The sequence below is a fragment of the Nerophis ophidion genome, linkage group LG06 (assembly GCF_033978795.1).
Source record: "Nerophis ophidion isolate RoL-2023_Sa linkage group LG06, RoL_Noph_v1.0, whole genome shotgun sequence".
NCBI lineage: Eukaryota > Metazoa > Chordata > Actinopteri > Syngnathiformes > Syngnathidae > Nerophis > Nerophis ophidion.
The window spans coordinates 64,505,846-64,529,880 of NC_084616.1; the positions used below are offsets into that span (position 1 = coordinate 64,505,846).

The window sequence follows — 24,035 nt, forward strand, 5'->3', positions numbered from 1 at the left end:
CACCGATTGTGCAAGTTCTCCCACTTAAATCGATGACAGAGGTCTGTAATTTTCATCATAGGTACACTTCAACTGTGAGAGACAGAATGTGAAAAAAAATCTAGGAATTCACATTGTAGGTATTTTAAATAATTTATTCGTAAATTATGGTGGAAAATAAGTATTTGGTCAACCATTCAAAGCTCTCACTGATGGAAGGAGGTTTTGGCTCAAAATCTCACGATACATGGCCCCATTCATTCTTTCCTTAACACGGATCAATCATCCTGTCCCCTTAGCAGAAAAACAGCCCCAAAGCATGATGTTTCCACCCCCATGCTTCACAGTAGGTGTGGTGTTCTTGGGATGCAACTCAGTATTCTTCTTCCTCCAAACACGACGAGTTGAGTTTATACCAAAAAGTTCTATTTTGGTTTCATCTGACCACATGACATTCTCCCAATCCTCTGCTGTATCATCCATGTATCCATTTTGGTATAAACTCAACACGTCGTGTTTGGAGGAAGAAGAATACTGAGTTGCAGCCCAAGAACACCATACCTACTGTGAAGCATGGGGGTGGAAACATCATGCTTTGGGGCTGTTTTTCTGCTAAGGGGACAGGAAGATTGATCCGTGTTAAGGAAAGAATGAATGGGGCCATGTATCGTGAGATTTTGAGCCAAAACCTCCTTCCACCAGTAGGAGCTTTGAATGGTTGACCAAATACTTTTTTTCCACCATAATTTACAAATAAATTATTTAAAATTCCTACAATGTGAATTCCTGGATTTTTTTTCCCACATTCTGTCTCTCACAGTTGAAGTGTACCTATGATGAAAATTACAGACCTCTGTCATCATTTTAAATGGGAGAACTTGCACAATCGGTGGCTGATTAAATACTTTTTTGCCCCACTGTATTTGGAATCGTCCGAAACCGGGAGGCAAGGTTGCCTGAAAGACGTCCCGTTGCAGAGATGCTTAGCCCTGTTGACAGTCTCACTAACTGATGCCCTGAAAATAGACCTGGGCTTGCAGATTGAGGTGATGGTGGGAGGGGTCCTCAGTCGGGGTCCTCAGTAGGTGTCTCTAGGCCAAGGGCGACTGCGTTGGCGGTTGTTCCTCAGGTTGTGACCCTGCTGGGCTTCACTCTGCAGCAGCCTGTCCTGCGACTCGTTGGCGTTGTGGGCGCCCGCGTGGCCCTGGTGGGCGGGGTACACGCTCCTGTATGTGCGGCCGTGGCACGGAGAGGCGTACTCTTCCTCCTCCTCCTCTTCCTCGCCGCCCCTGTGACACGGGCTCCCCCTCTGGCCGTGGGACAGTGAGTCGCTGGCCTCGTCTGACGGCATGAGGCTGTCCTGCTCGACAGGGGAGACGGCCTCCTCGCCTGCCTCCTCCTCCTCCTCGGCCGTCAAGCCCGCCGCCTCGCTGGGCTGTGGCTGGTTCTTGTTCTGGAGGAGCAAAAGTAGCGTGACTCACATGGCAGCGAGAGAACATGTCAGAGAGTGGCCTCTCACTCGCTGCTTGGGACTGTTCGGTCTTGCTAAGGTTTTTCTTGGCAAACAAATGAAGAGAATGAAGTGTGACAAAAGAATGCAAACATCTCATGAAGGACTTTTATGGAAACTATGAATTTGCACGTTTGAGCAACTGTTTAGTCCCCATAAGTCATTGTCAGGGTTGTTGTTATCATTTGAGCTCGACTAGTTTGCATCGGACCACATTTCCTACAACTGTGGAGATAATTGTAAAAAAAAAAAAGTTTTAGGCAGAATGCTGTTGTCATGCAGTACTTCAGGGGTCACCAACGCGGTGCCCGCGGGCACCAGGTCGCCCGTAAGGACCAGATGAGTCGCCCGCTGGCCTGTTCTAAAAATAGCTCAAATAGCAGCATTTACCAGTGAGCTGCCTTTATTTTTTTACATTTTATTTATTTACTAGCAAGCTGGTCTCGCTTTGCTCGACATTTTTAATTCTAAGAGAGACAAAACTCAAATAGAATTGGAAAATCCAAGAAAATATTTCAAAGACTTGGTCAACACTTCCATCCATCCATTTTCTACCGCTTATTCCCTTTCGGGGTCGCGGGGGGTGCTGGCGCCTATCTCAGCTACAATCGGGCGGAAGGCGGGGTACACCCTTGACAAGTCGCCACCTCATTGCAGGGCTTGGTCAACACTTGTTTAAATACATTCTTTTTTTTTTTTTTACTTTGCTTCTTATAACTTTCAGAAAGACAATTTTACAGAAAAAATACAACCTTAATAATGATTTTAGGATTTTTAAACACATATGCCTTTTAAATTCCTTCCTCTTTTTTCCTGACAATTTAAATCAATGTAGTACTTTTTTTTTTTATTGTAAAGAATAATAAATACATTTTAATTTAATTCTTCAACCTAGCTTCTGTTTTTTCGACAAAGAATATTTGTGAAATATTTCTTCAAACTTATTATGATTAAAATTAAAAAAAAAAAAAATATTCTGGCAAATCTAGAAAATCTTTAGAATCAAATTTAAATCTTATTTCAAAGTCTTTTGAATTTCTTTTAACATTTTTGTTCTGGAAAATCTAGAAGAAATAATGATTTGTCTTTGTTAGAAATATAGCTTGGTCCAATTTGTTATATATATGCTAACAAAGTGCAGATTGGATTTTAACCTATTTAAAACATGTCATCAAAATTCTAAAAAAACAAAAAACCTTCCGTAAAAGGAAAGAAAATGTACGACAGAATGACAGACAGGAATACCTATTTTTTTTTATATCTATATAGATTTATTTATTAAAGCTAAATTGAGCAAATTGGCTATTTCTGGCAATTTATTTAAGTGTGTATCAAACTGGTAGCCCTTCGCATTAATCAGTACCCAAGAAGTAGCTCTTGGTGACCCCTGCTGTACTTCTTCAGACAGCAAACTACTTAGGACTCAGAGTGTTGTAGAGAGAGAATGGACAAGTGATCTCCTCAATGATTGGTCAGAAGGCACCGGTTTGAAGCAAGTATGTCGAGCTATGGCCGTGCAGATCTACTCTAAGTCGTGTCAACTTAAAGACGAGTCCACAGGGGCGACGACAATGGAAGTGAAGCTTGACTTAAACCACAGGTGTCAAACTCAAAGGCCGGGGGCCAAGTTTGGCCCGCCACATTATTTTATGTGGCCCACGAAAGCCTGGAAATAATGTGTGTTAATAAAATGCTTAATTTTTTCTTACTAAATATATTTGTTCTTTCCCTTTTGACATACCGTATTTTTCGGATTATAAGTCGCTCCGTAGTATACGTCGCACCGGCCGAAAATGCATAATAAAGAAGGAAAATAAAACATATATACGTCGCACTGGAGTGTAAGTCGCATTTTGGGGGGAAATTTATTTGATGAAATCCAACACCAAGAATATACATTTGAAAGGCAATTTAAAATAAATAAAGAATAGTGAACAACAGGCTGAATAAGTGTACGTTATATGACGCATAAATAACCAACTGAGAAGGTGCCTGGTATGTTAAAGTAACATATTATGGTAAGAGTCATTCAAATAAATATAACATATAGAACATGCTATACGTTTACCAAACTATCTGTCACTCCTAATCGTTAAATCCGATGAAATCTTCTTCCTCGATGTTGCTTCTAAACAACTCTGCCAACTCCAAAGGTATGCGCCGCTTCCTCTTGTCGTTTTCTGCTGCATATTTCACTACGTCCATCTTGTAATCTGCAGTACATGATTTCCTTTTTGGTGTCATTTTTTATTCAGCCCTTCTCAGTTTTTATAAGTTACCGCCGACGATGAAATGATCCATTTTAATAGCTACGGCAGTAGCATATAGCAGTTAGCATTCCATGACCCACAATGCGATTGCTGACATTTTCTTCGTCTCTTCAGTCAAAGACAAAAATAATATTATTTGAAATTTTACGAAAATGTCTTAATAATTTCACACATAAGTCTCTCCCGAGTATAAGTCGCACCCCCGACTATGAAAAAAACTGCCACTTATAGTCTGAAAAATACGGTAAAACTTCCTGTACTGCATGCCCTTGCATATCTTTTAAAATTCATCCATCCATCCATTTTCTACCGCTTGTCCCTTTTGGGGTTGCGGGAGGTGCTGAAGCCTATATCAGCTGCATTTGGACGAAAAGGCGGCGTACACCCTGGACAAGTCGCCACCTCAATATTATCAAAATCAAAATATATTACCATGTATTCCCAAAATGTTTTTTTTGTTAAAGATGAATACTGTACTTAAATATCTGCTTGACTTATGATTTTAAAACAAACGATCCATCAAATTGTGGACTGTAAAATTGACAATAGATTTTGTGGTTAAATTCTGCCGACTGAGTTTTTTTTTTTTTACCGTAAAATCAACTATGTTAATTTTTTTTCCATTTACAGTAAGACACTAAAACAAAAATACATTAAAACAGGATTTTAGGGTAAAAAAATACAAATTGGCAGATCTGTTGCTTGAATTTTATTGCTAAAAACATCCATCCATTTTCTACCGCTAATCCCTTTTGGGGTTGCGGGAGGTGCTGAAGCCTATATCAGCTGCGTTTGGGCGAAAAGGCGGGGTACACCCTGGACAAGTCGCCACCTCAATATTATCTAAATCAAAATATAATATCATTTATTCCCAAAAATGTTTTTGTTAAAATAAAGATGAATACTGTACTTAAATATCTGCTGGACTTATGATTTCAAAACAAATAATCTATCAAATTGTAGACTGTAAAATTGACAATAGATTTTGTGGTTAAATTCTGCCGACTGAGTTGTTTTTTTAACCGTAAAATCAACTATGGTCATTTTTTTTCCATTTACAGTAAGACACTAAAACAAGATTTTAGGGTAAAAAAATACAAATTGGCAGATGTGTTGCTTGAATTTTATTTCTAAAAACATCCATCCATCCATCCATTTCCTACCACTTGTCCCTTTTGGGGTTGCGGGAGGTGCTGAAGCCTATATCAGCTGCGTTTGGGCGAAAAGGCGGGGTACACCCTGGACAAGTCGCCACCTCAATATTATCTAAATCAAAATATATTATCATGTATTCCCAAAAATGTTTTTGTTAAAATAAAGATAAATACCCTACTTAAATATCTACTTGACTTATGATTTCAAAACAAATGATCCATCAAATTGTAGACTGTAAAATTGACAATAGATTTTGTGGTTAAATTCTGCCGACTGAGTTGTTTTTTTAACCGTAAAATCAACTATGGTATTTTTTTTTCCATATACAGTAAGACACTAAAACATTAAAAAACAAACAAAAAGACATTAAAACAAGATTTTACGGTAAAAAAAACAGGATCTGTTGCTTTAATTTTACTGGTAAAAACATCCGTCCATCCATTTTCTCCAGCTTATTCCTTTTGGGGTCGCGGGGGGCGCTGGAGCCTATCTCAGCTATAATTGGGCGGAAGGCGGCGTACACCCTGGACAAGTCGCCACCTCATCACAGGGCCAACACAGATAGACAGACAACATTCACACTCACATTCACACACTAGGGCCAATTTAGTGTTTCCAATCAACCTATCCCCAGGTGCATGTCTTTGGAAGTGGGGAGAACATGCAAACTCCACACAGAAAGATACCGAGCCCGGGATTGAACCCTGACTACTCAGGACCTTCGTATTGTGAGGCAGACGCACAAACCCCTCCTCCACTGTGATGCCCAAAATAATTTCATCTCATCCAGGAAAGCTCGAGGGGGAATGAGTATGCCGCCTGCACCTAAACCGCCCCTGCAAACCCCCCATCTCCCGAATTCAGAGGTCTCAAGGTTGGCAAGTATGCCCGCGACCCAGAGAGGGACAAGTGGTAGTAAATGGATGGATGGATGGAATTAAGAGGGGCTTCTAATCCCCTACTTTGGGTACATCCTGGACTCGTTACCGGTCTTTGACAGAACAAATGTAGACAAACGTTAACAGTCACCTTGATAGCTATGGACAATTGTGTGCCCTATATGCACCTAAAATGCATCTTTTTGGACTGCTGTGGAAGCGTGAGTGCCAAAAGAAAACACACCGTCGATATAGAGATCCTAGAAACTTCACATAGAGACGTCAGAATCCAGAACCACCTGGCTGTGAAGCAGACGTGCTCACCACTTGCGTCATCATTTACAAACCCTGTTTCCATATGATTTGGGAAATTGTGTTAGATGTAAATATAAACGGAATACAATGATTTGCAAATCATTTTCAACCCATATTCAGTTGAATACGCTACAAAGACAACATATTTGATGTTCAAACTGATAAACATTTTTTTTTGTTGCAAATAATCATTAACTTTGGAATTTGATGCCAGCAACACGTGACAAAGAAGATGGGAAAGGTGGCAATAAATACTGATAAAGTTGAGGAATGCTCATCAAACACTTATTTGGAACATCCCACAGGTGTGCAGGCTAATTGGGAACAGGTGGGTGCCATGATTGGGTATAAAAGCAGCTTTCATGAAATGCTAAGTAATTCGCAAACAAGGATGGGGTGAGGGTCACCAATTTGTAAGAAAATTGTCGAACACTTTTAGAACAACATTTCTCAACGAGCTATTGCAAGGAATTTAGGGATTTTACTATCTACGGTCCGTAAAATCATCAAAAGGTTTAGAGAATCTAGAGAAATCACTGCACGTAAGCAATGATATTACGGACCTTTGATCCCTCAGGCGGGACTGCAGAAAAAAAAAAGACATCAGTGTGTAAAGGATATCACCACATTGGCTCAGGAACACTTCATAAAACCACTGTCAGTAAATACAGTTGGTCGCTACATCTGTATGTGCAAGTTAAAACTCTACTCTGCAAAGCCAAACCAATTTGTCAACAACACCAAAGAATGTCGCTGGCTTCGCTGGGCCCGAGATCATCTAAAATGGACCGATGCAAAGTGGAAAAGTGTTCTGTGGTCTGACAAGTCCACATTTCAAATTATATTTGGAATCTGTAGACGTGGTGTCCTCAGGAACAAAGAGGAAAAGAACCATCCAGATTGTTCTAGGCGTTCAAAGTTCAAAAGCCAGCATCTGTGATGGTATGGGGGTGTATTAGTGCCCAGGGCATGAATAACTTACACATATGTGGAGGCACCATTAATGCTGAATGGTCCATACAGGTTTTGTAGCAACATATGTTGTCATCCAAGCAACGTTTTTATGGACGCCCCTGCTTATTTCAACAAGACAATGCCAAGCCACGTGTTACAACAGCGCGGTTTCGTAGAAAAAGAGTGTGGTTACTTTCCTGGCCCGCCTGCAGTCCAGACTTGTCTCCCATCGAAAATGTGTGGCGCATTATGAAGCGTAAAACACGACAGCAGAGACCCCGGACTGTTGAACGACTAAAGCTCTACATAAAAGCTTCAACAATTAGTTTCCTCAGTTCCCAAACGTTTATTGAGTGTTGTTAAAAGAAAAGGTGATGTAACACAGTGGTGAACATGCCCTTTCCCAACTACTTTGGCACGTGTTGCAGCCATGAAATTCTAAGTTAATTATTATTTTCAAAAAAATTTTTTTTTTATGAGTTTGAACATCAGATATCTTGTCTTTGTAGCATATTCAACTGAATATGGGTTGAAAAGGATTTGCAAATCATTGTATTCCGTTTATATTTACATCTAACACAATTTCCCGACTCATATGGAAACGGGGTTTGTATTTGTAGGCCAACATAATCCTTTTACATTTTTAGGTGTGACCATACGATATTCGGCCATGGACTGGGATGCCAAACTGCAGGCAGCTTGGTCAAATAAAGTGTTCAATGTAGTTTAGTTTGACAACAGTAAGTCCTTTTTGATGAAGTGTTGCATAGTTTTGTCTGTTAACACCAACAGTAAAAAGAGATGAAGGGAGGGCGGAGGACTATGACATCAAGTGTACATTGTGTAGTTTTCAATTATTACATTACGTAACAGGAAGTAGTGTCCTGACAGTCATGTGTCACTGCATGCTTAAAAATAAAGCAACAGACAAGAAGGAGCAATGAGGAGATTCTGCCAAATGACGCTTCACACCAAAGTTTGGTCATTTGAGGCTGGACGTGTCAGTCTTTACGGTGAAATCAAAGCGCTGGTGTTGATTCACCTGAGACTGTCAACTCAAGGGGAGGAGGAAGGATGCGGTGCACGGATAAAACACTGTGTCGTCCCCGTGTTGGGCTCAGGTGTGTATGTCGGACAGACCCTACTACTCACCCCAGTTGGGAAAGCCATCATTCAATTAATTCCTGTATGTCACAACATGTTTAGCGTGGATGAGCAAGAGGACACACAAGCGGAGACAATTCAATCAAAAACACAACAGAGAGAATTGGGAGACAGACTACGTTTACATGTTCAAAATATTCCGGTTCAGGTCCATGAGCACTTTTATGCGTGTATTCGCCTGCAATGACATTACCTGTCCGCATATTGTGTATGTCATGTCTTGTGATCATGTTTTGTTTAGTTATGTTCTATTACTTCAAGACTCCATTAGTTCCTGTTTTTACAGTGGGGCAAAAAAGTATTTAGTCAGCCACCGATTGTGCAAGTTCTCCCACTTAAAAATGATGACAGAGGTTTGTAATTTTCATCATAGGTACACTTCAACTGTGAGAGACAGAATGTGGAAAAAAAATCCAGGAATTAACATTGCAGGAATTTTAAAGGAATTATTTGTAAATTATGGTGGAAAATAAGTATTTGGTCAACCATTCAAAGCTCTCACTGATGGAAGGAGGTTTTGGTTCAAAATCTCACGATACATGGCCCCATTCATTCTTTCCTTAACATGGATCAATCGTCCTGTCCCCTTAGCAGAAAAACAGCCCCAAAGCATGATGTTGCCACCCCCATGCTTCACAGTAGGTGTGGTGTTCTTGGGATGCAACTCAGTATTCTTCTTCCTCCAAACACGACGAGTTGTGTTTATACCAAAAAGTTCTATTTTGGTTTCATCTGACCACATGACATTCTCCCAATCCTCTGCTGTATCATCCATGTATCCATTTTGGTATAAACTCAACTCGTCGTTGTCATCCCTAATCAAGTCTGCCATGATTTGTAGCAGTTGTTGTCTTAAAATGACAAAAATTCGTAAATATTACATGTTATTATGAATGAGTTGTTTACTACATTACAGTGTAAATATAAAACTTTGATGGAAGTTTTTGGATGTTTTTAGAGCACTTTATAGGCGGAACTGAGCAAATTCCATTACCTACATTGTTAGCTGAGTTGTGCTTAGGGCTGGGCGATATATCGATATACTCGATGTATCGCGGGTTTGTCTCTGTGCGATATAGAAAATGACTATATCGTGATATTCGAGTTTACGTTCTCACGCAGTTGCTTTTAGCTGCGGGCATTACACTACAGGCTCTTCCCACTCTTTCTTGTCTCTCTTTCTCCCAGAGACTTAAAACAAGCGCATCTTCTTACATACAACACATGTGCAACGTCACACGTCCCAGGTAGCGACACGGTAACATTAGCTGTGATGCTAACGGTGAGGTGCGGGGGGTAATACGAGAGAGAGAAGGTGCGAATCTGGTAACAAATGAAGGAAAAAATTAATTCCCAAGAAAAACAGCATAAGGTTCTTCGTCTGGCGGTGGTTTGGCTTAGAGCGGGAATATGTTGAACAATTATGCAGCAAAAGCGTTGCTACAAAAAGTAGCACCACTGCTCATGTAGCATCATTTGAAAAGTCACCCGCTAGAGCAGGGGTGCCCACACTTTTTCTGCAGGCGAGCTACTTTTCAATTGACCAACTCGAGGGGGATCTACCTCATTTATATATATATATATCATCTATATTTATTTATTTATGAAAGAGACATTTTTATAAACAAGTTAAATGTGTTTAATGATAATACAAGCATGTGTAACACATATAGTTGTCTTTCTTTCACGAAGACAAGAATATAAGTTGGTGTATTACCTGATTCTGATGACTTGCATTGATTGGAATCAGACAGTAATGATGATAACGCCCACATTTTCAAATGGAGGAGAAAAAAAGTGGTCCTTTCTGTACAATACCACATGAAAGTGGTTGGTTTTTGGCATCTAATTCATCCAGCTTCCATACACTTTACCAGAAAAACATTGGCGGCAAATTCTGTAGCTTGCTTGATTGACATTCACGGCACCCGAGGGTCTTGTGAGATGACGCTGGCTGCTGCCAGTTCATTATTATGAAAAATGACAGAGAGGAAGGCGAGAAACACTTTTTATTTCAACAGACTCTCGCGCCGTACCTTCCGTCAAAACTCTAAAGGCCGACTGCACATTTCCTATCTTCACAATAAAAGCCCTGCTTCATGCTGCCCGCGCTAACAAAATAAGAGTCTCGGAAAGCTGGGGTTCGCTTGTGCGCGCCAGTTTTCAGAGACTCTGTATTTAGTTAGCGCGGGCAGCATGAAACAGGCCTTCCTCTCGGTCATATTTTCATAATAATGATCTTGCAGCAGCCAGCGTCATCTCACAAGACCCTCCGGTACCGTGAATGTCATTTAAGTGACGTCTTGGTGAAGATTGATGATCACTAATTTTTAGGTCTATTTTTTTTAAAAGCCTGGCTGGAGATCGACTGACACACCCCCCCGCGGTCGACCGGTAGCTCGCGATCGACGTAATGGGCACCCCTGCGCTAGAGAATAAAGAGTGCTTGAAACCCCACATGTCAACATCTCCGTTCGGTGCCAGACCCAAAAAATGCCGAAGCAACCATCAACACTTTATGAAACAAATAGTCAACAACAGAAGGAGATAACGTCTGCAGGAACCTACCACATAGCGAAGTACAGTTGTGATCAAAATTATTCAACCCCCACACAATTTTGGTGTTTTAGCAAGTTGGACATTTATTCCGTTTTTTGTTTATAGTCATATCAAATAAAGATGTGTCAAATAGACAAATGCAACTTAAATTGTATAACTGTATTTTACAAAATACCAAAAAAAGGACATTTTTCTTAATATCTCATTGACAAAATGATTCAACCCCCAAGTTACATGCATCTTTAGTACTTAGTAGAACACCCTTTGGCAGTAATGACATCCTTCAAACGTGATACATAACCGGACACAAGCTTCTTGCAACCATCTACAGGTATTTTAGCCCATTTCTCTTGGGCAAAGGCCTCCAGTTCATTCATATTCTTGGGCTTGCGTGCTGCAACTGCCTTCTTCAAGTCCCACCACAGGTTTTCTATAGGATTTAGGTCTGGTGACTGTGAAGGCCACTCCAGAGTCTTCCAGCCCTTCTTCTGCAACCACTCTGATGTTGATTTGGAGGTATTTTTGGGATCTGTTAGAAGGTCCAACGTCTCCCAAGCCTCAGCTTTGTCACTGACTTCATTTGCAGCTAAAATATCCTGTTAGGAAATATAATTCATAATGCCTTGAACGCGCTGGAGATTCCTGGTACCTGAGGCAGAGAAACAGCCCCAGAGCATGATTGACCCCCCACCATGCTTAACAGTAGGCAAGGTGTTCTTCTCTTTGTAAGCTTCATTTTTTCTCCTTCAGACATAACGTTGATTCATAGGCCCAAAGAGTTCCAGTTGTGTCTCATCACTCCATAGAACAGTTTCCCAAAACCTTTGGGGTTTGTTCAGAAGAGTTTTGGCATACTGGAGTCTATTTTTCTTGTGCCTGGTAGTCAGAAGTGCGGTGCGCCTGGGAGTTCTGGCATGGAGGCCTTCATCTCGTAGTGCGCGCCTTATTGTCTGGGACGAAACCTTCGTTCCCCCCTCTGCAATGTCCTGTTGTAGTTCCTCAGCGGTTACCCGGGGGTTTTTCACCACTGTACGCACACAGCATCCTCTTTCTACCACGCCCAGGTAGTGTTTCCACTGTGCCTTTAGCTTTAAACTTGCGAATTATGCTCCCAACTGTGTCTCTTGGAATGTGTAATGTCTTTGCTATTTTCTTATATCCATATCCTTTCTTATGAAGAGAAATTACCTCCTCTCTTGACTTCTTTGACCACTCCCTGGACTTCACCAAGTTGCAAATACACCATTGACCATCTACAAGAAGCTGAGCGTCACAGTCTTTTTCAATCAGTTTAATTGTTGCTCGTTATGGTTTTAATCACATCAACAGATGTTTTCAACACCTTATTGAAAAGACCTTATTCAAATTCTGTTCTTAAGAGTTATGATCGTCAAGGGGTTCAATAATTTTGTCAATGCGATATTAAGAGAAATGACACTGTTTGGTATGTTACAGAATATAATGTTGTAATTCAAGTTGCATTTGTCTATTTAATGCATCTTTATTTGATATGACTATAAACAAAATACGGAATAAATGTCCAACTTGCTAAAACACCAAAATTGTGTGGGGGTTGAATAATTTTGATCACAACTGTACATACCCTATTTTATTTTCTATCATGCAGCTCTTTTTTATTTGGACAGTTATTGAAATATCTTGTGTGACATCATGCACAAAAGTGCACTTTATTTGTTTCAAACTATTGTAGTGGCGTTCTGTACAAAAAGTGCACTTTAATTAGTGTTGTTTTGATATGTCATCTTAGTAACATCATGCACAAAAGTGCATGATGTTAGATCATAGCTTGTTTTAAAAAGTATCTGACAATCTTGCACTTTCTGTTTTGAAATGACATGAATGTTTTATAACTGTTTAATAAAAACAGTTTTGGTAAATTGACTTAGTTGTGATTTCCCTCTCTGCATGAAAGTTTAAAAGAAGCATATATTAATGAAGTATGAATGTTTTAATGTAGACACATATACTCATCATACTGCTGTGATTATACTGTATGTATCAAGTGTTCATTCAAGGCTAGGGCAAAATATTGAGATATACATTGTGTATCGTGACATGGCCTAAAAACATCGAGATATTAATAAAAGGCCATAAATCCCACAATCATTTGTGATCTGATCAGTGAGTATGCGCAATTACGACTTCATATTCATATTTACAGACTTAAATTAAGGCATACAGTATAGATCTGAATCAGATTTTTAATAACCTGTAAATCTGAAAAAGGTGTACATGCCCCAAAAGTTTTGACAATATTTACAATATTCTGGTTGAAACTGGAAGATAGTGTGCATGTAAACGCAATGAGTGAAAACATACAGCATGTTCTCCAAACTGGACTGTTCAGATCGATGATTACTGCTCACCTGGAGGCTGGAGTTGGCGGAGGGCGGGGTCATCAGAGTCTGCTCTAAAAGAGGATTAAGAGGGCTGATCCCTGGGAGATGAGTGGCCCGCCAGTACACTTCCATGTATTCAGCCAAGTGCTCACAGGCATCCTCCAGCTGGTTTTCATCCAAAATGACATCAAACAAATCCTGCAGGTAAAAGTACATGCACTTAAACAGCACACAATTTAACCATCAGTGATTTGCTCTTAGGGTTATTCACGCATTTCCAGATGGAGATGTTTTGTGATTTGACTTGATTTACTCAATGGAGTAAAATGAGGGGCTCATTAATACAGTAAATCGTTTGCTTTGGATCTTTTTTATAGGAGATTAAAAATGTTCTGAACTCCTGTTTGAATGCTGGTGTTGTAATGAGCAGAAGAATGCTGCCAGCAGGACAGCATGTACGGAGTGTTACTAAGATCTCCTCTTGTGTTGATTTCTGTACCACTGTGCCGCGGGATATAGTCTGGTGTGCCGTGGGAGATTGTTTAATTTCACCTATTTTGGGTTAAAAATATTTTTTGAAAACCAGTAATTCTAGTCTGCAAATTATGTGTTGTTTTTGAGTGTCAGTGTTGTCTAGAGCTCTTCCATATCAGTAGGTGGCAGCCGGTAGCAAGATGCTTTGTAGATGTCAGAAACAGCGGGAGGCAGTGTGCAGGTAAAAAGGTGTCTAATGCTTAAACCAAAAATAAACAAAAGGTGAGTGCCCCTTAGAAAATACATTGAAGCTTAGGGAAGGCTATGCAGAACCAAACTAAAACTGAACCCGCTTCAAAGTACACAAAAACAGAATGCTGGACGACAGCAAAGACTTACTGTGGAGCAAAGATGGCATCCAAAGTACATCCGAACATGAAATGACAATCAACAATGTCCCCACAAAGAGGGATAAAAAGAACTGAAATATTCTTGATTGCTAAAACAAAGTAGATGCGGTAAATAACAAGGATGTCGTAGTGGTTTGTGTTGTGGTTTGTGCAGCCCTTTGAGACACTAGTGATTTAGGGCTATATAAGTAAACATTGATTGATTGATTGAAATATCGCTCAAAGGAAGACATGAAATTGCTACAGGAAAATAGCAAAAAAAAAACAAACAGAGAAAAAGCCACCAAAATAGGAGCACGAGACAAAGAAGTAAAAGGAAAACAGCAAAACCTCCAAATAAGTCAGGGTGTGATGTGACAGGTGGTGACAGTACACCTACTTTGAGACAAGACCTATAGTCATGCATGCTTGGTAATGCTTTAAAGTCCATCCATCCATCCATTTTCTGCCGCTTCTTCCCGTTCGGGGTCGCGGAGGGCGCTGGCGCCTATCTCAGCTACAATCGGGCGGAAGGCGGGGTACACCCTGGACAAGTCGCCACCTCATCGCAGGGCCAACACAGATAGACAGACAACATTCACACTCACATTCACACATTAGGGCCAATTTTTTTTAGTGTTGCCAATCAACCTATCCCCAGGTGCATGTCTTTGGAAGTGGGAGGAAGCCGGAGTACCCATCCAACAATTGCAACAATGACGTTTTACTGTCAACTGAGTTTCATTTTTTATTCATTTCTGCTGGTGGTGTGCCTCCGCATTTTTTCAACACAAAAAAATGTGCCTTGGCTCAAAAAAGGTTGAAAAACACTGCTGTAGAGAGCAAATGAACGAGACAGCAGCCACTCTGCTGGTTGCAGCCAAGAAGTGCACTCAATTCTGCCTCAATTGCTTCAAGGCAGCATTACTGTAAATGCTGTAATTGTACAGCCGCAGAAGTTAGTGGCGGACGTCTAGTTACCCACAGTAAACCACAAAAAGGACGGGCCATTAATTACTAACAAATATATGTATTTTTAAATATCTGCCATTTATTATATTACCCGTCGCTGCTATCTTGGTCCAACTCACTTTCTATCATTTTTGACGATATTAATCTAAAATAAAAAAATTTAACTTTGGGTTGCTTTGGATATTTTCTATCAAAAACAATAAAGTGGGTTAAACTATCATAACACTCAGGAGCTCATATAACAACAGAATTATTCAAAAAGGTAAAACCCAGCTGTCTTTGACCACATCAAGTCAAGTCAAGTCGGCTTTATTTGTCAATTTCTTTACATGTAAAAACATACAAAGGAATCGAAATTTTGTTTCTCACTCTCCCATGCGTAGACAAAAAGAAAAGAAAACACAACAGTAAAGTGCAACGTGAATATGTCTATCTACTAAAGTGACAATATATATAGTTCCTGTTGTTTTTAAATAGGATATGGCTGTAAACAATGAGTGTTTCATCAGTAGTGCAAATACTTATGATATACTTAGCAGCAGATGTGTGCAATTTTGCATAGTCATTTTTCAGTGGGTCATGGGGTTTAGAGTTCGGGTTGTTCCGGGGAGGGGGATTTCAAAGTCCTGACAGCCTGTTGGATCGGGCTGAGGATTGAGGGGGTGGCGCGGGGGCGAGGGGTGGGGGGAGTTCAGCAGCCTAACAGCCCCGTGGTAAAAGCTGTTGGTGAGTCTGGTGGTGCGAGAGCGGAGGCTCTTGTATCATTTAGTAACACATACAGTGGGTCAAATAAGTATTTAGTCAGTCACCAATTGTGCAAGTTCTCCCATTTAAAAAGATGAGAGAGGCTTGTAATTTTCATCATGGGTAAATAATGGCACCTGTTTGGCCTTGTTATCAGTATAAAAGGCACCTCTCCATAACCTCAAACAGTCACACTCCAAACTCCACTATGGCCAAGACCAAAGAGCTGTCATGGGGCACCAGAAACAAAATTGTAGACCGGGACCAGGCGGGGAAGACTGAACCTCAAATAGGTATGTCATGATGCAGAGTCGAACCCGTGTTTCTTTGGCGGCTGGAGCTGCGTGCGCCTCTACTAATATTGCACCAAGAGGCGCCTCTGCTGACGTTTCACTCAGACTCGCCCTCACTCGTGCTGAGTGCAGCACGCCCAAGCAGCAACAAGCCTGCAGCCTATCAATAATCAACACACCTGGATTTGATGAGAGGGAGCAGCATAAAAGCCAGCAGACCCGAGGAACCTTTGCCAGAACGTTGCTATCTTCTCAGTAAGCATTACGTCTGGCATTCCCTCCCCTGTGCTTTGCTCTCTCCGAGTCGCCCTTGTTCATGTCCCTTGTGTCTTCCGTGATCGTACCTTGGCTCTCAACATCCATCCGGATTCCTAACTCCCTTCCTCGATCCACGACCTCCCTGCTCAGACTCAGACCACGCTGCCTCGCTCCTGCCCCCTACATCTTGCCTGCTCACGAACTGCCTCTTCGCCTTTCCCCTCTGGATTCGACGAAGGATACAACCAACACTCACAGACAACAACCCCTGGTAACGTTTACATTATTAATAAGTGATGGGTTGATGAGGCTTCATGTATCGTTTCGACACTTTGCAAAACTGTATTGATACTGTGTCACTAAATACTGACATCTGCTGGACATTAAAAATCCCTACAGGCAACCTATGGACCGACTTAACTGACACTGATTTTATTACCTAGTATCTACAATAATATAAACCAAATCATTATATTTCATTTAGGATTAATTCATATCTTCATTTGAATAAAAATATGTTATATTTTTTAGATACAGTCAATAAATAATGTGAACTTGATTGATTGAAACTTTTATTAGTAGATTGCACAGTTCAGTACATATTCCGTATAAATGACCACTAAAAGGTATGCACATGCATCATAACATGGAAATCTAAGAGAACGTGTTGTGAATGAGGATACCCTGTGGACTGGAATTTTTTTTCTTAAATTTTTTTTTACATGTGCTCTGAATCCACACTGTTGGTTGATATTAGTAGATTGCACAGTTCAGTACATATTCCGTACAATTGACCATTAAATGGTAACACCCCAATAAGTTTTTCAACGTGTTTAAGTCGGGGTCTACGTTAATCAATTCATGGTAAAACGGTAATGGGTTTGAGCTGGATTTGAACAAACGCCCTAAAGAACTCAGCATGAACATCTAGAGTCCTCTACTAACTGAGCAACCGAGGAGATAGTTTGTCACTCCTTTTTAATGTAAGCAATAGGATGTTTGTATGGGTGTGACAATGCTAGAAACCTTGAGAGAACAGGCTAAAACGACAAAGAAATGAACACAAATACCTTTTTTCCGATATATGATCAAAATATTCCCACATGGTGGAAATGATCTCCGACAACGATAAATGACCAACGACAGAAGTGCGGTGATTTTGTTGGCAGCAGCATTTCGTTGACAGATGCGCTTCCTTATAAACTAGGTTGGCGCGCAGGTGCCAGTGCGACACAGTTCACGTATCGGTCACGTGACCAAAACAGCTCTTGATCGGTCACGTGACTTTCTAAGAGCGGTACGCGCATCCGAAACAGGGTTTCGCTCTAAGAGCTCTACGCATGCACAGATGCATCGGTGTTGCCGGACCCATCACTATTATTAATATTACACATAGTCAATACTCACTCACTTAGAGTAGCATACACACGCCATGTAATCATCAAAGGTTTAAATAAACCTTGTGAACCGCAGTTGTGCCCTGGTTGTCGCCTCCTTCCCTCCTCCGTACACAACAAGGTAAGCAGCTTGGAGTGAAGAAATCAACTGTGGGAGCAATTAATTATAAAATGGGAGACATACAAGTAGGGTGGGGTGATATATCGATATACACGATATATCGTGGGTTTGTCTCTGTGGGATATAGAAAATGACTATATTGTGATATTCGAGTGTACGTATTCACACAGTTGCCTTTAGCTGCGTGCATTACATTACAGGCTCTTCTCGCTCTTTCCCTTCTCTCCTTCTTACATACGTCACATACGTATACGCCCTCACGGAGCAGAGAGGTAGCAGCATGGGTAACCTTAGCTGTGATGCTAGCAGAGCTGTGCGAGTGGTAATACGAGAGAAAGAAGTTGCGAATGAAGGAAGAATTCCCAAGAATGGCGGTGGTTTGGCTTCAAGTGGGAATATGTCGAACAGACAACCGCAAATTGTCAAGTGTGGGGCAAAAGTGTTGCTACAAAAAGTAGCATTACTGCTAATATGTAGCATCATTTGAAAAGTCACCTGCTAGAGAATGAAGAGTGCCCACTCCGGATGTCAGCATCTCCGTTCGGTGCCACACGCCCACACCATCAAAATACCGAGGCAAACATTTCCAGATCACCGTATGGAAAAAAAAGTAAATGATACTCGTAACAAACTTACTTTATTTGTCGCCATGGACGCGAAGATCAGTAATTTAAAAGTAGCTAAAACACTGCCGACTGCGGATGGACGTTAGCCGCAAGCGAGCTATCCATGTTTTTAAAACAACTCATGGTGAGCGGTGTTTCAGTGTTATAGCTTTACCTTTATTGTTAGTTTTTAAGCCAAAATGCATCTATTCTCCCTTTTCTGTCGACAATGGAAACAGTATTTTTCAAAGGGAGAATAGTACCACGTTTCATTTGTTAGTACCGCGGTACTTTACTAGTACCGGTTCTTTTTTGATTGATTGAAACTTTTATTAGTGGTACAGTACATATTCTGTACAATCTACCACTAAATGGCAACACCCAAACAAGTTTTTGAACTTGTTTAAGTCGAGGTACACGGTATACCATACAACCCTAATATATATATATATATATATATATATATATATATATATATATATATATATATATATATAAAATTTGATTGACTTTTATTGATTGACGTATACATATAATTACTTTAGTTTTATCTAATATTATCAAACTGGCATGTGACATGATCACTGCACCACTGCCTGTGCGCCATCTTCTAGCATTCAAAACAAACACTGCGATTAATCTTATCTATTTATGATAACGCTGGGGGTGTGGGAAAAAATCGATTCGAATACGTTGTGCGATTTCAGAAACTATTCTCATTTTTAAAAATCTTTTTATTTTATTTTTTATTTTATTTATTTATTTTTTTATCAATCCAACAAACCACGACACAGCAATACCATAACAATCCAATCCAATTCCAAAACCAAACCTGACCCAGCAACACTCCGATTGCAATCAACAGAGCAATTGAGAGGAGACAAACCCAACACAGAACAAACCAAAAGTAGTGAAACAAAAGTGAATATTATCAACAACAGTATCAATATTAGTTATAATTTCAGCATAGCAGTGATTAAAAATCTATCATTAGACATTTAAAAAAATAAAAAAAAAGAACAATAGTGTCACAGTGGCTTACACTTGCATCGCCTCTCATAAGCTTGACAACACACTGTGTCCAATATTTTCACAAAGATAAAATAAGTCATATTTTTGGTTTGTTTAATAGTTAAAACTAATTTACATTATTGCAATCAGTTGATAAAAAATTGTCCTTTATAACTGTAACGTTAGTGTGTGTGTTTGAATGGGCGAATGTGGAAATACTGTCAAAGCGCTTTGGGCTCCTTTAAAAATGGGTAGAAAAGCGCTATAAAAGTACAACCCATTAACCATATGAAAGCTTTTAAAAAAAAAATCTACTACTCTGCTAGCATTTCAGCAGACTGGGGTAGATCCTGCTAAAATCCTATGGATCGAATGAATACAGAATCATTTTGAACCGGAAAAATATTGTTTTTGAATCGAGAATCACGTTGAATCGAAAAAAATCGATATATTCTCGAATCGCGACCCCAAGAATCGATATTGAATCGAATCGTGGGACACCCACAGATATGCAGCCCTAGATAACCCAATACATTTTTTAGATTAATCACATGCGAACGCGTTAACGTTGCCAGCCCTGTTACATTCATATGTATGTAACATATTTTATTGTGTATTTTGTTTTTTTTTAAAGACAAAGCTTTGTGCTGTTGTTATTGGCTGATGTCAACATTTTGGCTTTTTCTCATTATTTTTCTTACGGGTTTCCTAATTATTGCTGGTGTTTTTTTTTGTTTTGTGTAAGGTACCTAGGGCCCATGACAAAGGAGTCACAGACTACAGATGGCCACTGTGCCAGACTTTGGGCACCCCTGCTGTAGAAGCTAACTGTTTATGGCCACTATAGTCTTTGTACTGTACTATATTTGTTCATCCTATGTCAGATTGGACGCGAGTCACACGGCTGTCTTACATCGGCGCCGAAAGTAGTAAAATCAGCTGTTCACCTGGCGGGTTTTTCCTCTGTAATAAAGAGGGGACACATAGGGAAGTCCTTTAGCTGCCATCTTCCATCCATCCATTTTCTACCGCTTATTCCCTTTTGGGGTCGCGGAGGGTGCTGGCGCCTATCTCAGCTACAAGTGGGTGGAAGGCAGGTACACCCTGGACAAGTCGTCATCTCATCGCAGGGCCAACACAGATAGACAGACAACATTCACACTCACATTCACACACTAGGGCCAATTTTTTAGTGTTGCCAATCAACCTATCCCCAGGTGCATGTCTTTGGAAGTGGGAGGAAGCCGGAGTACCCGGAAGGAACCCACGCTTTCACGGGGAGAACATGCAAACTCCACACAGAAAGATCCCGAGCCTGGGATTGAACCCAGGACTGCAGGACCTTCGTACTGTGAGGCAGACGCACTAACCCCTCTGCCATCCTGTTTTATCATATATTACTGTCTTAGCACATGTCAATGTATAGTTTTGTATATAAATCAACACAACACCTGTACTTTGCAGCGATGTTCACATTCTCTATTACAGTGGTTCTTAACCTTGTTGGAGGTTCCGAACCCCACCAGTTTGATACGCGCATTCACCGAACCCTTCTTTTGTGAAAAATAAAATGTTTTTTTTTCAAATTCAAGACAAAGTTATATGGGTTTTTTTTCTCCTGGTGTACAAAATGAACCTTGCATGAACTCACAACAAATGACACACCTGCAAATCAGTGTGTCTTCTGCTGTTGCCGTATCAATGATACGCCGATATGGAGAAGTTTTTATTTACACGATGAGTCCATACTTGCCAACCCTCCCGATTTTTCTGGGAGAATACGGAATTCCAGTGCCCCTCCCGAAAATCTCCCGGGGCAACCATTCTCCTTTAGCGTCCTCTACAACCTGTCGTCACGTCCGATTTTCCTCCATACAAACGGCTTGTCAGCGCATTCACATCATTTATGTGGTTTTTACACACACATAATGGAATGCGAGGCATACTTGGTCAACAGCCATACAGGTCACAGTGAGGGTGGCCGTATAAACAACTTTAACACTGTTACAAATTCGTACCACACTGTGAACCCACACCGAACAAGAATGACAAACACATTTGGGGAGACCATCCGCACTGTAACATAACGTAACAAATACCCACAATCCTTTGCAGCCCTAACTCTTCTGGGATCTACAATATACACCCCCGCTACCACCAAACCCTGCACAGCTCAACTATGCCCGCCCCACCTCCACCTCAACCCCCACGTCCCAAATTTGGAGGTCTCAAGGTTGGCAAGTATGGATGCGTCGGGTGTGTCTTAACTGGCTTCGCCGACCCTCTGAGGCGGACTCCCCAAACCCCTAGGGTTCGATGGAACCCAGGTTAAGAACCACTGCTCTATTATTTGGCTTCTCAGCTTCCGTATGATACCAAATATTAGTATTAAAAACAATTAGTAAAATAGATAACTAATAACCACTACACAAGCCCATGCTCGTTGACAAAAGTCGCCTTTTTTTTTTTACTCCAGCGTTCAGCTGCCACTCCCCCAACTCCCTTTCTCTTGTGAAGTGTTGAGAGCAATGATGGTTTTGGTTGAGGAAGAGTTGTTTGATGTTGAATGCTAAAAAATTTTCCGATGCGTTGCAACATTCAGCCTTAATGCATTGTTGCAGCTCGGTGATTTTTGTGCACGTCATTCCATGTGCGTTTGCAAGACAAGCGGGTAGTGTGCGGCGGTACTCGGGGGCGGGGGAGTTGAGAGCAGCGGGAAGTGCGGCTGAAGAGGAAGAGGTTTGCGTGCCTGTTGGTCACTCTCCAGGTGGGGATGTCCATCCATCCATTTTCTACCGCTTGTCCCCTTTGGCGTCGCTGGGGGTGCTGGAGCCTACCTTAGCTGCACCCGGGCGGAAGGCGGAGTACACCCTGGACAAGTCGCCACCTCATCGCAGGGCCAACAAAGATAGACAGACAACATTCACACTCACATTCACACACTAGGGACCATTTAGTGTTGCCAATCAACCTATCCCCAGGTGCATGTCTTTGGAGGTGGGAGGAAGCTGGAGTACCCGGAAGGAACCCACGCAGAGAACATGCAAACTCCACACAGAAAGATCCTGAGCCCAGGATAGAACTCAGGACCTTTGTATTGGGAGGCACATGCACTAACCTCTGTTCCACCGTGCTGCCCCGGGTGGGGATGTCACTGTTAAATTAATATATACTTTTTTTTTTCTCTAATTGATTTTGCGTGAATGTGAGTTTGAATGTTGTCTGTCTATCTGTGTTGGCCCTGCGATGAGGTGGCGACTTGTCCAGGGTGTACCCTGCCTTCCGCCCGATTGTAGCTGAGATAGGCGCCAGCGCCCCCCGCGACCCCGAAAGGGAATAAGCGGTAGAAAATGGATGGATGGATGGATGATTTTGCGTTCGATCGGCAGGGTTCCAAAGATCAACTGGTCGATCGCAATTGACAGGTTGTCTACCCCTGCTTTGTCGTTGGATGTTTTTGTAGTTTCTATGTATTTATGACTAATTTGTTGTGATCGCCCAGCAGCTCTTTACCCTCCATTGTGATCAACAAGCTGTGGCTTTTTGTTACCATTATTTTTCTAATCCCGGATTTCCACTGGAGCTTTAACAGCAGCTGAATGTCGTCACCACGGAATAGGGCCGCCATCTGCAGTCTAGCAATCCCCACCGCTGTTCTATTGCGACTCCGTCGTGTAACGAAATAGTGCAAAATTTTAAGAGATTTGGTGAATCCGCGCGTAATAATATGATAAGAGGAGTAAAGCGAACCACTGACAGTTTATTGTGTAGCCCAGACAAACACACGCTCCTTTCCTGGCCCTCGTATCAGCTGGAGTTAGACACAGGCCTGACTGGGCTGTGCCTGTATATGAATTTTCAATTTTGGACATTCAGAATGTCTTCTTCCACTTGTGTCAACAAGGTGCAATTACGTGAAAACCTTTTAACAAGTGGAGTTCATGTCCATTGCTACCCATTAAGATGTTTCAAAGTGTAAAATATGATATGCTTTAAAGACGGAGAATTTAAGCGAGATAGTTCATGCATGACTTCTAGTCCAACACAAGCAGATTTTAGCTAACTTGACTGGATGTTTCACGGGCTTCACGGTGGAGGAGGTGTTAGTGCGTCTGCCTCACAATACGAAGGTCCTGAGTAGTCAGGGTTCAATTTCGGGCTTGGGATCTTTCTGTGTGGAGTTTGCATGTTCTCCCCGTGGATGCGTGGGTTCCCTCCGGGTACTCCGGCTTCCTCCCACTTCCAAAGACATGCACCTGGGGATAGGTTGATTGGCAACACTAAAATTGGCCCTAGTGTGTGAATGTGAGTGTGAATGTTGTCTGTCTATCTGTGTTGGCCCTGCGATGAGGTGGCGACTTGTCCAGGGTGTACCCGCATTCCGCCCGATTGTAGCTTAGATAGGCACCAGCGACCCCAAAAGGGAATAAGCGATAGAAAATGGATGGATGGATGACAGGATGTGTCTGGCAACTGGCAAATACAGAAACTCTGGGAATGCATTCCACAGCAGTGGAAACTGGAGACACGAAAAAAGCCCGCTGCTGAGGCAGGGACATGCTGGGCATCCCTGGACTCGGGTGGCAATGTCGTTCGGCGGTTGTTACGCATTCAGTGGAAATCCAGG

The 24,035-nt window shown here is 41.4% G+C and overlaps 1 protein-coding gene across 2 annotated transcripts in view; it reads right to left on the minus strand.

Annotated features, from left to right (window-relative positions):
• Window positions 1-876: 876 nt before the first annotated feature.
• cacnb3a (calcium channel, voltage-dependent, beta 3a) overlaps window positions 877-24,035 on the minus strand; it is a 70,531-nt gene continuing 47,372 nt past the window's right edge. Inside the window, exons 13-15 of one of the 2 annotated variants that reach the window (XM_061904588.1) lie at window positions 13,172-13,342; window positions 8,214-8,245; window positions 1,332-1,432 (exon numbers count right to left, since the gene is read on the minus strand). In XM_061904588.1, coding sequence (XP_061760572.1) covers window positions 8,231-8,245; window positions 13,172-13,342 — 186 coding nt within the window. In that variant the 3' untranslated portion in view covers window positions 1,332-1,432; window positions 8,214-8,230. Of the gene's footprint in view, window positions 1,433-8,213; window positions 8,246-13,171; window positions 13,343-24,035 lie in introns of both variants that reach the window. The other variant, XM_061904587.1, reaches the window with a different exon arrangement.